This window comes from Pinus tabuliformis, chromosome 8 (assembly GCF_031772625.1).
Source record: "Pinus tabuliformis cultivar Carrire ecotype Pingquan chromosome 8, CPIR1, whole genome shotgun sequence".
Lineage (NCBI taxonomy): Eukaryota > Viridiplantae > Streptophyta > Pinopsida > Pinales > Pinaceae > Pinus > Pinus tabuliformis.
In genome coordinates this window covers 509,313,668-509,336,002 of record NC_142294.1, presented here as the reverse complement: position 1 = coordinate 509,336,002, position 22,335 = coordinate 509,313,668, and the positions used below count along the sequence as shown (strand labels likewise).

Sequence of the window (22,335 nt, the reverse complement as noted above, 5' to 3'; positions counted from 1 at the left end):
CTTTGCCTCTCTGCTATGTATTCTCGACTTTCTACCGAACTGCCCCTCACTACAACAGATCACTAACTCGATTTCTCAGCAAACCCCACCCTAGAAATTCGAATTCTTGATCAACTTGGTGCATCTCTAGTTGACCCTCAAGCCTCCTTTTATACTTTTCCTATTGACGATTCAACGGCCGAGATTAAGTCCCTAATCAAAAGCTAAAGATTAGATTTGGCTTGATTCTCATTATTTAGAACTTTCTCACCCATATTATACTAATATACATTAATATTTTAATTTTCCTAAGTTTAGACTTAGGAACCCCATTAATAATATTAATTATTTTAATATCTCTCCATCTGGGTGGAATTTCCCCAAACGATTTCTGGGTCTTGGAGATCTCATGTGCTTTAGCCTCTACACCATTTTTCATGGCTAGATCACATCTGATGCTACCAAAAATCAACACTCCTTCTTAGCGAGGAATGTGCTCTAGTAATACTTCACCACAAAAACATCACATTGATCCTCCGCATCGTTACCTGTGCTGATGCTTGGCCTGCTGCCTCACATTCTTTGCACTGCTGCTTCCTGTACTGCTGCCCATGACACTGCCACTGCTACACCTGTAATTAGCTCCCTCTCAACATGTTGCCCATGCTACCCCTAGCACTGCCACTGCTAATTGTTGCACTGCAACTCAGTTACCGAGAAGTAGGTAACTGAATTACCCCAAATACTGACATCCTAGTCAATCTGGAAGCCTCGTGATGTTGAAGCTGCCTCTGTTGCTAACCTGTGCTCCCTTTGCTGCCATTACGCTACTGCAAACACCTATGTGCCTCTCGCACTGCTGCAACCTCTACTATGCTGCTACAGACTTCTGCACTCTAGCCCTGCCTTGCCGCTCCACCACACTTTGCTCCACCCGACACTTGTCATCATGCTACTATCGTTAAGGGCTCCTATAGCCGGATGTGATCCAAGAGTTTGGGCACCTCAAGGATCCTGCCCCTAGCATGTAGTCCTCCTGACTACAACTCGATGTCTCCCCACCTCTTCTCTAGAGGTGCGTGATCACTCATGGCACAATCGTCATTAGTCTCGACCTCCTTCTCCGCCTTAGCTGGAGCTGCCTTTGAATCAGAAGCCTCTCCCTTGCTTTTCTTCCTAGGACACTAGGATGCATAATGTCCTAGCTCCCCACAATGGAAGCACTTAACCTTGGAGATGTCCTTCTTCTTCCTCTTTTATAGCCCCTGTTGTCCCGCAAATGCGAGATCTGCATCCTCCTACTCCTCCTTCTTGACTCTGACTCCCTTACCACTACTCCCCGCCTTGGTCAACCTCCTGATCTCTTCCTCTCGAAGAGATGCCCACATCTCCTCCCAACCGGGAAGAGTAGCCCTGCCCAAAATAGTTTGGAGTCTCGACAATGTCTCCCACTCCTCAGAGACTACATTCAGGGCAATCCTGACCATAAACTCTGGATACGATGTAGACCCCATGGAAATGAGCTGGTCGTGAATCTCCTGCAACCTGAGAAGGAATGGATCTATCTTCTCTTCCTTCTGCATCTGATATGACCTTAGTTGATTCTCCAATAGCATCTTTCGCTGCACGGAAGAACCCTGGTATAGGGTTGTCAAGGTGTCCCACATCTCCTTTTGTTGTGTTCTTCTCATCAATATGTGGTATGACATGATCTTTGACCCCGTCAAGGATCATGCACTTTGCCCTCGCCTGGGCATCCTTATACTACTCGTTCTCAACTGGGTCAACTGGGATACCCCCTAATTTCAAGGCATAGTCCTTGATGCGATGTCAACCCAGGATTGCTAGGATCCTAGCCTTCCAGATGACAAAGTTGGAAGCCTCGTCCAACCTATCCTGATCCCTTGGTCCATTTACTGCCATTTCAGCTCCTCTTCTGGACTCCCTCTCAATCTCGACTCCCCTCCTGGAAATCTCCCTCTGGGTCCTGATTTCCCTTCTAGAAATCCTCTAGCCAACTATCGAATTGTTCCTCTCCAATTCTCCTTGCAACTGCAACTCGGATTTGGATTCCTTGGCTAGAAAGCTGTCGAGGTAGTATTCCCTTTACCTTGGTTCAGTCTCCTTAGAAATTGTTCTGTATCGATAGAAACAACGTCCCACCAGCTCCTCAAATCACAATTTTCCCACAGCTCCCCAAGCCTTGGCAACTAAAGAAACTGAACCTTTTAGGGTCGGCACAATCCCGACAAAGGCTGAATCTTCCCCTCCGGCAAACTGCGTCAATACTACATGGCTGAGCAGGATGACATGGCTCTTCATGAGCCTCTTCTGCCTCTCTCTGCCTCTGCGTTGGCCCTTCCCTTGGCTTGAAATGATGATGCAGGCTCTGCCCCACTTCTTCTTTTGTTGCTTTTGCTCTGGAACAACGCTGTCTGTCGAGACAACTGCTTCTGCTGCAAATTTTCAGATTTCTGTTGGTGTCTTCAGACCTCTTGTGATTTCCAATCGCTCCGATACCATGTAGAAATTTCTGAATCTAACATATCAGAAATCCCTACTGCATTATCTAGTTTATTATCTCCTACTTGTTCTTTCAATTAACAAGTTATTTATCAATATAAATACAGAAATAAACATAAATGCAGCCTTCACACATATACAGATCAACAACTGAAATAACTGAGACAACACAAGGGACACCATTGTTTTTGGACAATCGTCCCTGAAAAACCCAATGCGGGAAAATCAGTGCAACAGATATGAGGGTTTTATTATTATGCAGTTTTTTTAATAGAACTAGGGTGCGAGAAATGCTTCACCCTTCAGAGATTTTCCTTGGAAAAAGTACCTTTCTTCGGAGACAGATATTTCGGTTAATCAACAACCAGATGAATAGCCTCACAGTGACTTCGATTGCTCCCTTAGTTGGACAGCGAAAGATGCTCCAAGCTACCCTCAGGAACTGCGTCACCCTCTACGGCTCTGCGTCAGCTAACCAACTCTTAGTCTACCCCACGAAAATTCATCAGCACTGCCTCTTCAAGCCAGCGTCAACTCTGCATCACTCTGTGCTTCCTGCGTCAGCCTATTGGATCTCTGCGTCCTCTGTGCTGGCCTCCTCAGCATTTGCGCCAGTCCTGGCTGCCTCTGCGTCAGCCTTCCAAGGCTCTGCACTGTCTCTCCGACACTCTCTTTGCCTCTCTACTATGTATTCTCAACCTTCTGCGGAACTACCCCTCACTGCAACAAATCACTAACCCAATTTCTTAGCAAACCCCACCCTAGAAATTCGACTTCTTGATCAACTTGGTATATCTCCCACTGACCCTCAAGCCTCCTCTTATACTTTTCTTGTTGACGATTCAACGGCCGAGATTAAGTCCCTAATCAAAAGCTAAGATTAGATTTGGCTTGATTCTCGTTATCTAGAACTTTCTCACCCATATTATATTAATATACATTAATATTTTAATTTTCCGAAGTTTAGACTTAGGAACCCCATTAAAAATATTAATTATTTTAAGATCTCTCCATCCGAGCATAATTCCCCCAAACGATTTCTGGGTCTTGGAGATCTCATGTGCCTTAGCCTCTCCACCAATTTTCATGGCTAGGACACATTTGATGCTACCAAACTCAACACTAATAGGCTAAAATTAAACATCATTGGACACATATATATTAGAGAGACCTCATTTGATCTCTCTCATCATCAACTTTGTGAATACAAACCTCTTTGGAGAACTTGCGCTTGCTTCTTGTGGGTGAATTAGAGATCATAGTGATGCACTTTGATATTTGGACGCTGATTTTTGGATATTCTTTGGAGCTATTCTTGGTTCAATGGAAGGATATATTGCATGTTATCTTGAAAGTGAATCCTATAGTTGAATTTTTTTTCTTGAATGTCTAATTCACAGAACTTTTGGTTCTAGGTTAAATTTTCTGCCATAATTTGTTGAAGATCAATTTATTAATGAATATCTAGATGAATGTTGTATGCATTACTCATCATAACATGTAACGAATGTTCCTAGTGTCGATCTCCTTGTAGCTCTCCCATGAAATCCCATTTTTCCATTAATGGGTAAATGTTGGAAATTTGATAGCTAGGGCATCAATATTTGGCCTCCTTATTAGTTTTTGTAGCATCGGATCTGTTCGAGCCACGAAATTTGGTGGAGAAGATAGAATACATGAGATATCCAAAACTCATAAATCATTTATGAAAATTCACCTAGAGATGGCTTAATTAGATTATTAACCAATTTTTAAATATTTTCTAAGTCTAAACTTAGGGAATATGGTTAACAAATCAGAATTAATTAAGTCAAGGTGTGAATCATCTAGAAACTCACACAGATTTACTCCAAGATGAACCTAGCCATTGATTAAGATTTAATCTTGGTCGTTGGTGCTCCAATAGTGGATTATAAAAGGAAGTCGACGGGCACTTGGAGAGATCACTTATGTAGTTCGATTTTCTTGGCAGATCGATTTCCAAAGAGTAGCAGCAGTTGTCAGAGAGCCAGAGATAGAAGCAGGGTCAATGAGGAGCAAAGACAGTGATCTGGAGGAAGTTCTCCAGATCCGGAGAGGCGGCAACAAGGAGGCCGAGTCAATCCCAATGAGGCAGCGTAGAGGACTGCGCAGTTGCTTCAAAAGCGATTTGATTTCGCTGGAGAGAAATTCGTTTTCAGTTCCAGAGGGTTCAGAGCGTCAGAGAAGTTATTTCGTCAGTAGAGACAGGCAGAACGACTTCATCAGAGGCAGTTCAGAAGCTAGACATCATAGGGTCTGCGCAAAGCAACGCAAAGGATGACGCAGAGGGTCAAAGAGGACGAGTTTTTGAAGAGAATTCGTGTCTCGGTTTCTTGTGGAAGAAGGGTAATTTCCCTTAAATAATTTTGACCAGATTTACTCATTGTTTGGATTGCCAGTTAGGAATCCATCTAAGTCATAGGACACGTCCCCTAGGGTCCCGTGTCCCGTATTTTACGTATTGGACACGAAAACGGCCCTAATACGTGTCCAATACGATTTTTAACGTGTCATAAAAATCGAATACGTATTCGACGTTTTCGAGTCGTGTCATACATTTGGAATACGCGTATTTGGTACATAAAATACGTTGCCCTAACGTATTTCGATTTTTGAATACGTATTGAAAAAAAAGCGTGGTTTATAACGTAAGCGTCGGTCTATTCCGGCCTATTTTCGGTTGTCGGGAGTGTTCTGTCGTGTGGAGCGAGCAGCGGTGAGGTGATGTTGAAACAGTCACAAGTTTTCAAATCCAAAAATTAAAAAGGTTATTAAATTGGCAAACCAAATGTTTGTATTATTGAGAGCAAAATTGTAATGTTTCATCCATGACACTGAAACTTTCTAAGGATAAGCGAGGTAGTCGCGAGGAATGTCACCATATGCTTGAAGGATTAAAGAAATGATAAAGACTTAAGTTCATCAAGTCCTCGTTTAAAGGATGATAAAGATTTAAAGTTCAAGAAGTACTAACTTGAAAGTTGTTATTTAAATATTTTAATGTTTTAGTTTTTTTCAAATTTTCTTCACAATTGAAATGGTATAGAATAAATATAATATCAATAAAGAATTTACAAAAGAATGAAACAAAACCAATGTTATAAAAGAATCAAAATAAACTAGATATATACAAAATGCTGAAAATTAAAGAAAAATTTAAAAAACTTTGCAGTAAAAAAGTCCCGATGAAAATGAAGTCCTGATGAAAATAAAGAAATCAATTTGCTTGTACAATAATGTAAAAGATAGCAGTGATTTGTTATTAACTATCCAATTCTCAGTTTCAGACAATATCTCCCCTTCAAGTTCCTGCAGAAACTTGGACCAAAGAAATCTTTGGAATTATTACATGTAAAGAGAGTCCTACAAACGAAATTAAGTGTTTAAAAAATATAAAAGATCTTAAAATATGACTTGGACCACTTTAAGCAATATGAAGCACATAAATATAATCTACATTAGTGATCACTGATGAGCATTAAAAAAATCAGAAATATTAAAGAGTGCAAACCAAATAAGAAAAAGAGCAGAATGCAAACCAAATGAGAAGAAAAGTAAATGTAAAGAAGCGTATCAAAATCATTGTGTGCTTTTTCTTTTTCTGGGCCAATTTTAAATAAATCCGCCATACTATCAACAAAGCTATATAGTCCATAGGAAATTGAAAGTGGAATGAGAAAATAATCAATTGTAAAACGATCTCGAAACTTGGGCTTACTTCCCTTTCTTCCATGTAATATTAACAACGTTGCCATCAATACCATATAGCATTAAATCCTGATTATTTCCTCAATTCTGTATTGAGAATAAATATGCTAATAATATCTGTATTCATGTATTTTTATAAGATTATGTAACATGGTATATTACAGCAAGTTATATATATGATCATATCTTCATGAAAAATATAATAAAATAAGGCTTCATCAATGTATTTAAACTTTGGTGCAAATATACTATATATATATAAATTATAGTCGTTTTCATCCAAAATTGAAGTCTTTCCTAATGGGACCCCTTCCTATGTTCTATTCTTGCAATTTAGGTAAGGTGAAAAACCAATCTTCTAAATTAAGACTTAGCAATTCTTTGCATACTTTTGAAATTAGTTGAGCCATATATTAGGTGAACATGTACGATTAGGGGAATATTTTTCATATTGAAAATTGATTAAAGGGATCCTGAAACCTTAGTAATACCACCGAAAACAAGATAGAAGAGGGTAATAGATATTTGTGCCCCTTCATAATGTCTTAAGAAAGGGTAAAATGTGTAAAAAAATTTGTGCTGCAAATATGGGTAATGGTAGAGGCTTATAATATATATATATATATATATATATATATTTTATTAAATATATATAAAACGTGTCCCCCGTGTCCTGTTTCCAGGTCGCTGCGTTTCGTATTGAATACCTCGTATTTACGTGTCCTCCGTGTCTCGTGTCCTCGTGTCATGTGACTTAGGAATCCATAGATTGTACTCAAATTTCATTGTTGCATAATAAAATAAAACCCTCATCTACTGCACCAGTTTTCCCAAGTTGGGTTTTTCTAAGGACATTTTCCAAAAATAACTATGTCAATTTTTATGTATCTGTGCTAGAATTTCTCAGTTCCAACGCTATTTTATTTCTGCAGTTTTTTATGAAGGTTGCAATGTGTTTATTTCGATGTTGTCATAGCAATAAACTGAATAATTAATTTATTAGTTAGAAGAAATAATACCTGTTGTTGCAATAGGATTCCAGTTTTGGATTTCTCACATGGTATTAGAGCGTGAGTGCTCAGCCGGGAAACTCAAAAGCGAAGGAAAGAATTTCACTGCTCAGAGGGAGCAGCAGGTTGAAATTCTTGAGGTAGCGCAGTGCTCAGACAAGTAGGCTAAATTACTGGGCCAGAAATTCGATTTTCAGTTGCAGGGGTGCAGAAAAATTTGATTTGTTCAGGAGAGTTATTCCAGCAATTAGAGGGAGCAACTGCAACTCAGATTTTTGGTTAGACACAGAGGGTTTCACAGCAACAGAACCAGCGTCGGGTGGAAGAGAAAAGCACACATAGCAGAGGGGAAATTTCTTTTTGGAAACTTCAAGTCTCAGAAGTTCGATTTTTTCCTTGCAGATTGGCAGTAGTTGTGAGCAAATCTTCTCACTCCATAAGTAAACACAAAAATAAACATAAATAAACATAAATGCAGCCTTCACAGATATACAGATCAACAATGAAATAACTGAGACAACACGGGGCACCATTGTTTATGGACAATCATCCCTAAAAAAACCCAATGCGGGAAAACCAGTGCAGCAGATATGAGGGTTTTATTATTATGCAGTTTTCTGAATACAACTAGGGTGCCAGAAATGCTTCACCCTTCAGAGATTTTCCTTGGAAAAAGTACCTTTCTTCAGAGACAGATATTTCGCCTAATCAACAACCAGATGAATAGCATCATAGTGACTTTGACTGCTCCCTTAGCTGGACAGCGAAAGATGCTCCAAGCTACCCTCAGGGACTGCGTCACCCTATACAGCTCTGCATCAGCTAACCAACTCTCAGTCTGCCCCACGAAAATTCATCAGCGTTGCCTCTTCAGGCCAGTGTCAGCTCTGCATCCCTCTGTGCTGCCTGCGTCAGCCTCTTGGCTCTCTGCGTCCTCTGTGCTGGCCTCCTCAGTGTTTGCGCCAGTCTTGGCTGCCTCTACGTCAGCCTTCCAAGGCTCTGCACTGCCTCTCTGACACTCTCTCTACCTCTCTGCTATGTATTCTCGACCTTTTGCCGAACTGCCCCTCGTTGCAACAGATCACTAACTCGATTTCTCAGCAAACCCCGCCCTAGAAATTCGACTTCTTGATCAACTTGGTATATCTCCATCTGACCCTCAAGCCTCCTCTTATACTTTTCCTGTTGACGATTCAACGACCGAGATTAAGTCCCTAATCAAAAGCTAAGATTAGATTTGGCTTGATTCTCGTTATTTAGAACTTTTTCACCCATATTATATTAATATACATTAATATTTTAATTTTCCTAAGTTTAGACTTAGGAACCCCATTAAAAATATTAATTATTTTAAGATCTCTCCATCTGGGAGGAATTTCCCCAAACAATTTCTAGGTCTTGGAGATCTCATGTGCCTTAGCCTCTCCACCAATTTTCATGGCTAGAGCACATTTGATGCTACCAAACATCAACACTAATAGGCTAAAATTAAACATCATTGGACACATATATTAGAGAGACCACATTTGATCTCTCTCATCATCAACTTTGTGAATTTAGACCTCTTTGGAGAACTTGCACTTGCTTCTTGTGGGTGAATTGGAGATCATAGTGATGCACTTTGATATTTGGACGCTGATTTTTGGATATTCTTTGGAGCTATTCTTGGTTCAATGGAAGGATATATTGCATGTTATCTTGAAAGTGAATCCTATAGTTGAAATTTTTTTCTTGAATGTCTAATTCACGGAACTTTTGATTCCAGGTTAAATTTTCTGCCATAATTTGTTGAAGATCAATTTATTGATGAATATCTAGATGAATGTTGTATGCATTACTCATCATAACATGTAATGAATGTTCCTAGTGTCAATCTCCTTGTAGCTCTCCCATGAAATCCCATTTTTCCAATAATGGGTAAATGTTGGAAATTTGATAGCTAGGGCATCAAAATTCAGCCTCCTTATTAGTTTTTGTAGCATCGGATCTGTTCTAGCCACAAAATTTGGTGGAGAAGATAGAATACATGAGATCTCCAAAACTCAAAAATCATTTATGAAAATTTCATCTAGAGATGACTTAATTAGATTATTAACCAGTTTTTAAATATTTTCTAAGTTTAAACTTAGGGAATATGGTTAACAAATCAAAATTAATTAAGTTAAGGTGTGAATCATCTAGAAACTCACACGGATTGACTCCAAGATGAACCTAGCCATTGATTAAGATTTAATCTTGGTCGTTGGTGCTCCAATAGTGGATTATAAGAGGAAGTCGACAGCCACTTGGAGAGATCACTTATGTAGTTCGATTTTCTTGGCAGATCGATTTCCAAAGAGCAGCAGCAGTTGTCGGAGAGCCAGAGATAGAAGCAGGATCAATGAGGGGCAAAGACAGTGATCTAGAGGAAGTTCTCCAGATCCGGAGAGGCAGCAACAAGGAGGCCGAGTTATTCCCAATGAGGTAGTGCAGAGGACTATGTAATTGCTTCAGAAGCAATTTGATTTCGCTGGAGAGAAATTCGTTTCCAGTTCCAGAGGGTTCAGAGTGTTAGAGAAGTTATTTCCATAGTAGAGACAGGCATAATGACTTCATCAGAGGCAGTTTAGAAGCTAGACATCATAGGGTCTGCACAAAGCAACACAAAGGATGACGCAGAGGGTCAAAGAGGACAAGTTTTTGAAGAGAATTCGTGTCGGGGTTTCTTGTGAAGAAGGGTAATTTCCCTTAAATAATTTTGGCCAGATTTACTCATTGTTTGGATTGCCAGTTGGGAATCCATAGAGTGTACTCAAATTTCATTGTTGAATAATAAAATAAAACCCTCATCTACTGCACCAGTTTTCCCAAGTTGGGTTTTCTAAGGACATTTGTCCAAAAATAACTATGTCAATTTTTATGTGTCTGTGCTAGAATTTCTCAGTTCCAATGCTATTTTATTTCCACAGTTTCTTATGAAGGTTGCAGTGTGTTTATTTCGATGTTGTCATAACAATAAAGTGAATAATTAATTTATTAGTTAGAAGAAATAATATGTGTTGTTGCAATAGGATTCCAGTTTTGGATTTCTCACATGGTATTAGAGCGTGAGTGCTCAGCCGGGAAACGCAAAAGCGAAGGAAAGAATTTCACTGCTCAGAGGGAGCAGCAGGTTGAAATTCTTGAGGTAGCGCAGTGCTCAGACAGGCAGGCCGAATTATTGGGCCAGCAATTCGATTTTCAGTGTCAGGGGTGCAGAAAATTCGATTTGCTCAAGAGAGTTATTCCAGCAGTCAAAGGGAGCAACTACAACTCAGATTTTCGCTGAGTAGATTTTTGGTTGGACACAGAGGGTTTTTGCAGCAGCATAACCAGCATCGGGTGGAAGAGAAAAGCACACATAGCAGAGGGAAAATTTCTTTCTGGAAACTTCAAGTCTCAGAAGTTCGATTTTTTCCTTGCAGATTGGCAGTAGTTGTGAGCAAATATTCTCACTCCAGAAGGGAGTGTGAGTAGTAGAATAGTAGCCAAGCAGAAGGAAAGGGGATTTTCAACAGTTTTCGAGATGACCATTGCAGGGCTTAGAGATCAAGATAGGTTGGAGGGTTCCTCCAACTATGTCATCTGGAAGGCCATCATGTCCTTCCTTCTAGATGAATATGGCTTGAAAGCGTACATTGATAATGTAGTGTCAGTTCCTCAGGATGCAGACCAACTCAAGGAATATAGGAAGGAGAGGGCGCGGTCGAAGCGTTTGATCCTGGATGGAGTCCGAGACCATATTGTATCACATATAGCGACAAAAGGAATGACCAAAGAAATGTGGGATGCTCTCTCCACACTATACCAGGGTACTTTCGAGCAACAGAAGATGTTCCTAGAGGAGAAGCTGAGATGCATTAGGATGCAAAAGGGGGAAGGCATAGATCCCTTCCTCACCAGGATTCAGGAAGTCTGAGACCAGCTTTCAGCTGTTGGGGCAGCACCTCAACCTTCAGAGCTAGTATGATTGGCACTCAACAGTGTCTCAAAGGATTGGCAGGTCTTCATCCAAAGTATATTGGGCAGAGACATGCTACTAGGATGGGACAGAATATGGGCCAATTTGCAGCAGGAGGATTGAGATGAGCTCTGTTGAAGGGCTCCATCGGTGGCAGCGGTAGAAGCGGATAGAAGGTGGTGAAGGAGGAGGAGAATGTGGCCCTTGCATCTAAGGGTCCCAATCAGGGGTAGGGGGAACAAAGAAAGAAGAAGAAGGACCTGTCAAAGGTCAAGTGCTTCAGATGTGGTGAGCTTGGTCACTACAACACAAAGTGTCCTCTCAGGAAGAAGGACAAGACAGAGAAGCAGGACCAACAGACAGCGTCAGCTGAGATTGACAAGTTGTCCTCTAGGTTGGAGTAAGACTTCGCGATGATGTTAGCCATACCTCCAGGAGTGAGGTGGGGCAACTTGGAGTTGTAGCCCTAGAGAGCTATATATTTGGGCAGGATCCTTGAGGAAATTCACCTAATGGATCATTACCTGGCTATGGGGGCCCACAGTATTCAGTAGCAGGATGGATCAGTGGCAGTTGATGTAGTCAATACCAGAGTGACAATTGCATACTAGTAGCAGTCAGAGGCTGAGGAGCGCAGTGTTGTGTTAACAACAGAGCAAGTGACTGAGTAGCAGAGTTAGCAGCAACACAAATTCTTCAGTGACAATGCAAATGCCAGTAGCAGTCAGGACTTGGGAGATAGATGCATCATACTGAACACAGTTGATTCAATATTTTGTATGCTTCTCAGTTGCATTTGTTGCAGTTGCAGCAACAACAGATGAGAAGGAGTTGCAGTGCAGATGCAGAGTTGGCAGCATCAGCAGCAGCACAGATGCAACATCAGAGTTGCGCAGTAGTTGGTGGGCACCAACAGCATGACAAAGGTGATACAAAGACAAGGTGTTGTGGCAGGATGTGCAGCACTAGAGAGAGAGCATAGCCCTCGCTAAGAGGGAGTGTTATTTTTTCTAGCATCAGATGTGTTCTAAGTTCTAACAATGAAATTTGGTGGAGAGGCTAAAATACATGAGATCTCCAAAACCCAAAAATCGTTTCTGGGAATTCCACCTAGAGAGAGCTTAATTAGATTATTAACCAATTTTTAAATATTTCCTAAGTCTAAACTTAGGGAATATGGTTAATTAATCAGAATTAATTAAGTCAAGGTGCAAATAATCTATAAACTCACATGGATCTACTCCAAGATGAACCTAGCCATTGATTAATATTTAATCTTGGTCGTTGGTGCTCCAACAATGGATTATAAGAGGAAGTCGATGGGCACTTCGAGAAATCACTTCTACAATTCGATTTTCTTGGCAGATCGATTCCAGAGAGCAGCAACAGTTGCCAGAGAGCCACAGATCGAAAAAGGGTCAGTGAGGGGCAGAGACAGTGATCCATAGGAAGTTCTCCAAATCCGAAGAGGCAGTAGAAAGGAGGGCCAGCTATTCCTAGTGAGGCAGCACAGAGGGCTATGCAGTTGCTTCAAAAGCAATTCAATTTTGTTGGAGAGAAATTCGTTTTCAATTCCAGAGGCCTGGCAGAGGGTCCAGAGTGTCGAAGAAGCGATTTCCTTAGTAGAAACAGGCATAATGACTTCATTAGAGGCAGTTCAGAGGCTAGACATCATACGGTCTGCGCAGAGTAGCAAAGACGTTGACGCAGAGGGTCTACTGCACCGGTTTTCCCAAGTTGGGTTTTTCCGAGGACATTTGTCCAAAAATAATTGTCAATGTGTGTGTGCGCTAACATTTCTCATTTCCAGGGCTATTTTATTTCTGTGGTTTTTTGTGAAGGTTGCAATGTGTTTATTTCGATGTTGTCGTAGCAATAAACTGAATAGTTAATTTATTTGTTAGAAGAAATAATACCAGTTGTTGCAATAGGATTCCAGTTTTGGAATTATCACACTCCTTGGGGACAAATTTGGTTTATCTTAAACGTCGAAGACTCCATATGCCCATAGGACAATGCACTAGTCCTATCACTTGGTGATCATCTTGAAATTTCCTCCATAAACTTCTCTCGTTAAATTTGGTCCTCTTAAGGCTAGGAAGGAGAATCTAGGACTTAGAGCAAAATTTTAGGTAGAGATTTTGGTGGTTTGAGAGCCTAAACATCAAGAGGTAGGTCTTGACTACATGACATATCATTTTGATGGGAATCCACTCAAATTTCATCCATAAAATCCCTCGCCCTAGGTGTTGCCCTAAGATGGAAACCTTAGTTTCTTCTCCCTCAACTTGAGGACTTGCTTGAAGGTTTCATAAGCCTTGTAATTATCTATCATAAAAGACCTTTTCTCTTTGTTCTTGACCTTTGGAACTCCCATTATCGTCAAATACATCAAACCCTAGGTCTTGCACCTCCCTTTTTACTTGGTCCTTTTTAATGAGAGTGAGTTGCTTCCTTAAATAAGCTTTTGAGCTTGTATTGTGTCTCTCTTGAATGAGCCCTAGTGAGATCATCTTATACCTTATCTATAGCCTATCTATCTTAGAATTGATCTCTTTCTCTTTTACTGGGACTCCTCCCATCAGTAAAAATTTGGTTGAGGTGACATTGGGCCTCTACCCCATTGTTAGTACTTTGTCTAGCTTTAGTCTTGTAGGGTTTCCTCTCCAAGGCCTACTAGATTTTGTGGTAACAAGCCCAACTGTAATATTCTTCTTGAGCAATAAAATACCATACCTTGGCTTGTGGAGTTTATTCGACACAATGTTAAGATTTTACCATGTAATTTTCATGTAGTTTGAGTGCTTCATTTGTTATCTTGTATCATTATTTTCTCTATAATTATATTTTATTCAGGCTTTAAAATACCAACAAACATGATCGGGAGAGGAATATGTACTAGTTATAACTTACAAGGAACTGAATTTTTATCATTTATCCTGCCCGTTTCAAATAGAATCGAAGCATCCTAAATGACCATAAACTGAATGAATAATTGAAAATTGAGAATCATCTGGATGTATATCTTGAATCTTCAACATAAAAGAAACTCAAGATTTTAAAAATCTTCTTCATTTGCTCATAGAGCAATTTCCCTTGTACTCTTGAATAGTAATTACATTATTGCATCACCAGAGGAATCAATTGAAATTCCATTCAAAGAGAAAACAAGTTGAGTGCAGGAATCAAGAATGCATCATATTTTCATCAAAATTGAATATTTTTAACAAGGTTAGAAGCTTGGCAAGCATCAAAATACCTGATATGCTGCAAATGGGTCAGCAAATAAATTGAATTCAGCAAATGGGTTACTCTTATAAGCAGTGAATAAATTTCCACGGTCACCACACTGTTCAGGTATGCAAGACGTGTCATTCTTGGGACAGCATCCTGTAGGATTTTCTGATCGTACACCACCAGCCATTATGAACACATGTTCCACGTTTTTCTTCAATTCTGGATTTGTCATAAGAAATGTTGCAAAGTTAGTATGGGAACCAATTAGGAGAACAATTGTTGGGCCCGACGACAATGTTTCCATCATCACATGCTGTGATGTAGGTTGTTTAAGAGGTGAGTAGTGTCTTTTTCCCTGTACAGGCATAACAGAATGGAAAAATTTTAGTAAATAATTCCAATGCAAAATAAACTATTTTTTCAAAAGAAGAGTCCAACAAAACAGCTATATAATTATAAGAATATTATCAGTAACTATAAATACTTCGTGCATAGTGAAGTGTCGTAATATCTTCCTGTTACGTTTAACTTGACCCTACCTTAAACATGGATTAAATTTTTTTGCACTGTATACATCCGTAGAAGTTTCTACCTTCATGAAAAGATTAAAATGAGAGGGTGCAATTTTCACTTAGGAGGTAAATAAGGAAAAGCTTCTCAGATTGGATTAATTTACGTAAGCATATGAGTGAACCTTATAATTTCATAAAATGAAGATTATATATGTAATGCAAAATTGTTAATAGCAATTATAGTTTCTAAAGTACCAAATCTGGCAACCAAAACAGGTGATTTTTAGTAGTTAAAAAAGGTTAACAACAGAAAATTCAATATTTTTTTGAAAAAAACTGTGAAAAACACCATATGATTTTCTTAATCGAACAGTCTACTGCACAGGCAATATTGTCCTTAATCACGAAACTCAGTGCAAAGATTGCAACTACGCTAAACTTATAATGCCAATTAGCGTAGTAGGATTGCAACTACGCTACTCTTATAATCTCAAGAGCTTGCTTTCATGTTTATAGGTTATGAAGGCGGGACCATGAAGCAAATGTTGACCGCAGGATCTAAAAATCCTTAAAAGCGGTTGTAATTCTTGATATTTGAACCCTATTTGTTTTTCTACCATTTAAGATTCATCTCACATATTCCTATGGTGGCATCCAAAATTACTTGTGATGGTCATCCTTTTTGTTCCATCTAATTTGACAGAGATACATGGTTTATTCTTTACTAGATTGAGGCATCTCTACCACAAACTTAACAAATAGTGATCTCACATTCATGTTGTTTTACAGTATGATCTTTCAACTGTTTGTTTGATTGAAGATGCTTTTGTTTTTTATTTTCCTTTCCTTTATTAAAATGACAATGTGTATACATATAAGTGGGCTATTTTCTTATGTATTTTATATTTTCGTCATTGGGTTTATACTTTTGACTGCTGCTGACTGCAGGGTTCTTCTCTCTCCTTTTACTGAGTTTGACCGAGTTGTTTGGGACTGTTTTGGCTGAATCCTTTGACTGCTGAGCGAGCTCCTTTGGAAGAAGTTTGACCATTGACTTATGGACTGGTTAGGGCATCTTTGACTGCTGATTGACTGTGGCAGAATTGCAGACTTTGACTTGTTGACCAGATTTGACTTTGAGGCTCATCTTTTAGATATTGGTTGGTTGATCTCTTGGATGGTCAAAAATTTGACTTAGACTTTTTATTGTTGAATTGGAACGTTGTATCTCTCCGCTGAACATTTGATGACAATCTAATAGAAGAAGAATTTGAAAGGGTTTTATCCCTTGAGGGGTTTTCCCCTTGTCTTTGACCAAATATTGTCTCTTGTTATTGCTCTTGATTGTCTTCTATTGTACATTGCATTTACTATTCTATCTACAATTGCTATGTCTTTGGAAGATTAAATTTTATTGCTAATTGAAAAAAAATTGAACTAAGTGATTGTAGTAGCATAGAACAATGGAAAATTAACATGGTATCAAAGTTGAGGTAAAGACAAGCCCAAGGAATCAAGAGACAAGCAATCATCTTTGAAAAATGCTAAAGGAGCTTATTTGACTTGGTCAAGATGTCTACCTCTTACTTTAAGGATGTTAAAAGTTGGGTGGATCAGTTACTTACTTCTCAGTAACTGAGTTGCAGTGCAATAGCACGATGCAACCATAGTTTTAAAAACCATTTTTAAAAACCGGTTACCAGTCTAACCGGCCGGTTAGCAAGCCCGCCGGTCTAAACTGGCCAAAAAACTGTTTGAATGCCCATTTCTCCATTTTTTTGCCCTAACTGGTGAAAACCGGCCGGTTTAGGATGGAACTGGCCGGTTTGTATCAAACCAGCCAGTTCTGTCCTAAACCGGCCGGTTTTAGGCACGCCCACCGTAAAGTTAAAAAAGCATATTTTTTACTATGTTTCAGGGGTTTTGGGGGGAAACTAAGGGTGTTTCAACCCTAACAATGTTGGCAATTAATGGTAATGTTAAATTCTTAAAGTAAAAGTGACATTTCCTTTAATTTTCATTTTCATCCTTTTACTTAAATTTTTAACATTACCATGAAATGACTCAGGATGTTTGAGAGTGGTTTCGACCTCATTGGATTTCATATGGAGAAACTAGAATTTTAGATTTCACTCAAAATTCAGCAAACTTAATGGTTTTCAGGATTTCATGGTTTGGGGGTAAACAATAAATGCAATCGGAGCTCTAAATGATGAGCAAAACCCTTGATCTAGATCCCATTGTGTTGGACGATATTGATCCAACATCAGAATGGGTGGAGGAGACTGAAGAACCTGTGTTTGAGACTGATTTTGATATTGACATGGCTTTAGCGGGGGATGACGCAGATTATGTGGTAGCATCAGAACTAGGATCAGTAGTGGCATCAAGGAAAGGCAAAGAACCAATGGAAGGCTTCAGTCATGCAGGTCGACAAACTCGTGCTTCCATTAGGTCCACTTCTATTGTCATTGGTGGCATTGATACTGAGGTTGCAGATCAAGCTAAGGCATCCTCAGACTCTGAACCAGATGATGTCTATGTAGATCCTGATGATAATCCTGTGTCTAGTAGTGGTGATGAACTTGATGATTGATCATGTGTACACTGTAGACTTGTAGTAGGCCAATGGCCTCATAGCTTGCAACATTGTTTTTGGACTTTATAGGCCATTTAGAGCCTCATTTCTTATGTATTTTGCTATTTTGTCGATGATATGTATTGCACTTGGTGCCATTTTGATATATTCACCTTTACATGGTATATAAACGAACAAAATTTGCATATTTTGTCTCTATTGGCTTGGAATCATGGTTTTACATCTTAAAAATAGTTTTGTTTCATTAAAAATTAATTATTTAATGTATTTTTTTAAAATTGGTTCGTTTAGACCAAACCAGTCCCGGTTAGACCGGTTCCGGTCGGTAAACCAGTTCTTTAAGTGGACCGGTCCAGTCACCGGTTCCGGTTTTAAAAACTATGGATGCAACGTGATGAGAGGGGGTTGCAACGCAGATGCAGTGTTGGGAGTATGCACCAGCAGCAACACGGATGCAGAGGGAGCTGTCGTACGGATGCAACAGTGGCAGGGCCATGGGCAGCAGTACAAGATGCAACAATGTAGAGGATGATGGGTGGGGAGGCCTAGCATCAGCACAGTTACCGATGCTAGATAATCAGTGTGATACTCAGTGAGGAGAAATAGTAGAGCACAGTCCTCGCTAAGAGGGAGTGTTGATTTGGGGCAGCATTGGATGTGCTCTGGCCATGAAAATTGGTGGAGAGGATAAAGCACATGAGATCTCCATAAATGGTTTGGGCAGATTCTAACCGGTTTGGGAGATATTAAAATAATTAATATTTTTAATGGAGTTCCTAAGTCTAAACTTAGGAACAATAAAATACTAATGGGTATTAATATAAAACTGGGTTAGAATGTTCCAAAGGATAAGGATGAAGCCAAATCTAATCTTAGCCATTGATTAAAGATTTAATCTTGGTTGTTGGAGGACCAACGAGAAAAGTATAAGAGGAGGCTTGAGGGTCAGTTGGAAGATACACCAGAGTGATCACTGATTCAATTTGCTAGAGCGGGGTTGCTAAGAAAAGTCGAATCAGTGATCAGTAGTGAGGGGCAGTGAGCACTGGACAGAGAGGTAGAGACAGTGCCAAGAGACCAGCACAAAAGCAAAGAGCGAGAGATAGCAGCCAGTTCAGGCCACGCAGAGCTCAACAGAAACAGCCCAAAGGCCAGAGGGACTGCGTCATCCACGAAGAGAGAAGTTGGAGTGACACAGAGGGTCCCAGATGTTGTGTAGTGCCTCAAAAGGTTGACGCAGAGCAGCAAGAGGCTGACACAGAGGCCAGAAAGGTCAGCGCTGAGCTTCAGAGTCGCTGGAGAGGGTTTCGTCGGACAAATTTTCTGAATACCTGTTTCCGAATAGCGAGATATTATTGCCACGTATTTTTTCTCTGTCGGATGAGCCGCTTAGGCACCTAGTTGTACTTAAGGAAATACTGCATAATAATAAACCCTCAGAATAACTGCACCGGTTTTCCCGCAATGGGTTTTTCCGGGGACATTTGTCCAAAAATAACGGTGTCACTAGTGTGTTTGTTTTCTTTCAGCTGATGATTTGTAGATGTTGTGACTGTATTTTATTTATTTTGGTATTTAAAAGTTTTAAATTACTTGTTCAGAATTTACAAGTAGAAGAAATAAACCAACAGAATACAGATTAATTTTCTAACAGATAGACTTAGAAAATTCAACATCACGTACTTGTTAAATTAATCGAACAAGTTACTTGCAGTTTTCTATGGCAAATATTGAAATACATACATTGCAACCTACACCAAAATAAAACTGCGGAAACTAAATACAACACATGAGAAAAATAAACATCACACACATCTACACAGTTATTTTTGGACAAATGTCCCTAGAAAAACCCAATGCAAGAAAACTAGTGCAGTAGCTGAGGGTTTTATTATTATGCAGTAGTTTTTTTTAATACAATCTCTGCATGCCCTGCTGACTATCCAGTATAGAGAATATTACTGATAGAGAGATGAGTGAGATTACCTCACACTATCACTGGAGATCCTGGCTGATCCAACCACTGAATGACCAGACCCTGGCTGCCTCTACGCAGTCTCTATGAAATCACTGCATAGGCCCTGCGTCACGGCTACTGGGGTTTGCGTCACTCCTCTTTGCCGATCAATTTTCTTTTGAGACTTCGTCTTCTGCTCTCCTAGTCTCACACCCCGGCTTCTGGCTCTGGAAATCGATTCTCCAGCAAATTTCCGGATTCCCTCTCTACTTTTGCGCTGCCTCTGCATGGCCCTGCATCAGCCTCTCTCGCTTTGCGCTACCTCTACTAGATATCTCTCTGCCTTCTCTAGTGAATATTCCCAGATCAGGAGAAATCTCCAACTGGAACTATCCTTGCCCCTCACTGCAAAAGATCACTTCAAATTTCTCTCCCAGCAATTGTTGTGCTTCAGAAATTCGATCTTCTGATCTCAACTTAATGTGTTTTCCAAATGCCCATCAAGCTGTGAAAATTCCTAGACTCAAAGGAACCCCTCTTGTAGCAAATCTAAATATACTTCACCTACTTTATTTTTAAATTACATTCATCAAGTTATTCTTCTAAATACTGAAGCTAATTACTTCTACAGCATACACTAATTAAATATTTGATCTCATGAAACAGAAAACATAGCAAGAACAAGATACACAGGACACACTTATTTTTGGACACAATATTCTCTGGAAAAACTCAATGCGGGAAAATGGTGCAGCAGCTCTAAGGGTTTATTATTATGCAGGATAAATATTCGAATACAACTCTAGGATGCTCATCTAGCAACCCTTTACAGAAAAAATATTGGCGGAAAATCTGAGTGAGTTTTACCTCACTTCACCCAGGGAGATTTTCCCTCAGTGTGTCCTCTTATTCCACTCAACGCTAGTTTTTCTCTAGCAAACTGTTGCAAAACTACTGCATCTAGCTAAAGATCTACTCTGCAAAAAATATTGGCTACTCCCTGTGAAAAATCGGTTACCCGATTCCTACTGTAGCATACTGATTATATTTCACGTGTTGATTTAGTGTAGCATTAGATGTTCTCTAGCGATGAAAATTGGTGGAGAGGCTAAAGCACATGAGATCCCCAAGACTCAGAAATGGTTTGGACAGATTCTAACCGGTTTGGGAGATATTAAAATAGTTAATATTTTTAATGGAGTTCCTAATTCTAAACTTAGGAAAATAAAATATTAATGGGTATTAATATAAAAATGGGTTAGAATGTTCCAAAGGATAAGGATCAAGATAAATATAACCTTAGCCATTGATTAGAGATTTAATCTCGGCCGTTGGAGGACCAACGAGAAATGTATAAGAGGAGGCTTGAGGGTCAGTTGGAAGATACACTAGAGTGATCAATCATTCGATTTGCTAGAACAGGGTTGCTAAGCAAAGTCGAATCAGTGATCAACAATGAAGGGCAGAAGTATTCGGCAAAGAAGCAGAGACACTGCCAAGGGACCAGCGCAAACGCAGACAACGAGAGGCAGCAACCAGTTCAGGCCACGCAGAGCTCAGCAGAGACAACACAGAGGGATTGCGTCATCCACGCAGAGAGTAGCTCGAGAGACGCAGAACGTCCCAGAGGCTACGCAGTGCCTCAGAAGGTTGGCGTAAAGAGGTTTGAGGCTGACGCAAATTAGCAAGAGGCTGACGCACAGGTCAGAAGGGCCAGCGCTGAGCTTCAGAGTCGCTGGAGAGGGTTTTGTGGGACAGGTTTAATGAGTACCTGTTTCCGAATAGAGAGGTATTGCTGCCATGTATTTTTCCTCTGTCGGGCGGGACGGTTAGGCACCCAATTGTACTCAAGGAAATAATGCATAATAATAAGCCCTCAGAATAGCTGCATCGGCTTTCCCGCATTGGGTTTTTCCGAGGACATTTGTCCAAAAATAACGGTGTCACTTGTGTGTTTGTTTTCTTTCAGCTGATGATCTATAGATGTTGTGACTATATTGTGTTTATTTCAGTATTTAAAAGTTTTAAATAACTTGTTCAGAATTTACAAGTAGAAGAAATAAACTAGTAGAATACAGATCAATTTTCTAATTGATAGAATTAGAAAATTCAATATGGTATTAGAGCATGGTTGCAGATCACAGGAAAGCTGAAGGCATCATCTAAGCAGAGCATTTGCAACAGATCAGTTGTCCCGAGTGACAGAAGTTGATCCTTGCAGAAGCAACAGAAGGAGGGTTGACGTAGAGGGACTGTGTCATCAATGCGGGCCAGAGAGAGGCCAGCATAGAGGCTGAGGAGGGCTGAAAGAGGCTCACGTAGAGGCATGCAGAGACCAGGAGGGTTGACGCAGTTGGCTGAGGGAGATGTTTTGCAAGTGTCGGGATTGCACAGAGCCTAGAGGATCAGTCCTTCAGTTTCTAGGGCATAGGAAGCTGTGGGCAGTTTGCGGGAACAAAGCTGGTGGGGTACTATGGGCAGAACAATACCTAACAGGGCAAAACCAAGGTAGAGGGGGTTGCTATCGAGGCGGATTTCTAGCCAAGGAATCTAGATCAATGTTGCAGTTGCATAGACGATCGGAGTGGGGATACTTGACGATTGGCGGAATGATTTCGGAGGAGTCGAACCGAGAACTTCCAGATGGGAAGTAGAGAGACTCAAGAGTCGAACCGAGAACTTCTAGGCAGGAAGTAGAGAGACTCGGAGGAGTCGACAAAGAAGAGTAGAGAGATGGCCGTGAATGGGCTAAGGGATCAGGATAGGCTGGATGGAGCATCCAACTTTGTGGTCTAGAAGGCCAAGATCTT

General features: G+C 40.1%; 1 protein-coding gene and 1 long non-coding RNA gene across 2 annotated transcripts in view; one reads left to right on the top strand and one right to left on the bottom strand.

Moving 5' to 3' along the window:
- The window catches only part of LOC149236320 (uncharacterized), a 279,299-nt gene that overhangs the window by 153,845 nt on the left and 103,119 nt on the right, over positions 1-22,335 (top strand). The window contains exon 2 of the long non-coding RNA XR_016246216.1: positions 15,918-16,129. This is a non-coding gene — a long non-coding RNA (uncharacterized LOC149236320). The remainder of the gene's footprint in view (positions 1-15,917; positions 16,130-22,335) is intronic.
- The window catches only part of LOC149236321 (nucleoside hydrolase 3-like), a 258,179-nt gene that overhangs the window by 153,128 nt on the left and 82,716 nt on the right, over positions 1-22,335 (bottom strand). The window contains 1 exon segment of the mRNA XM_089368840.1: positions 14,480-14,812. Coding sequence (XP_089224966.1) covers positions 14,480-14,812 — 333 coding nt within the window.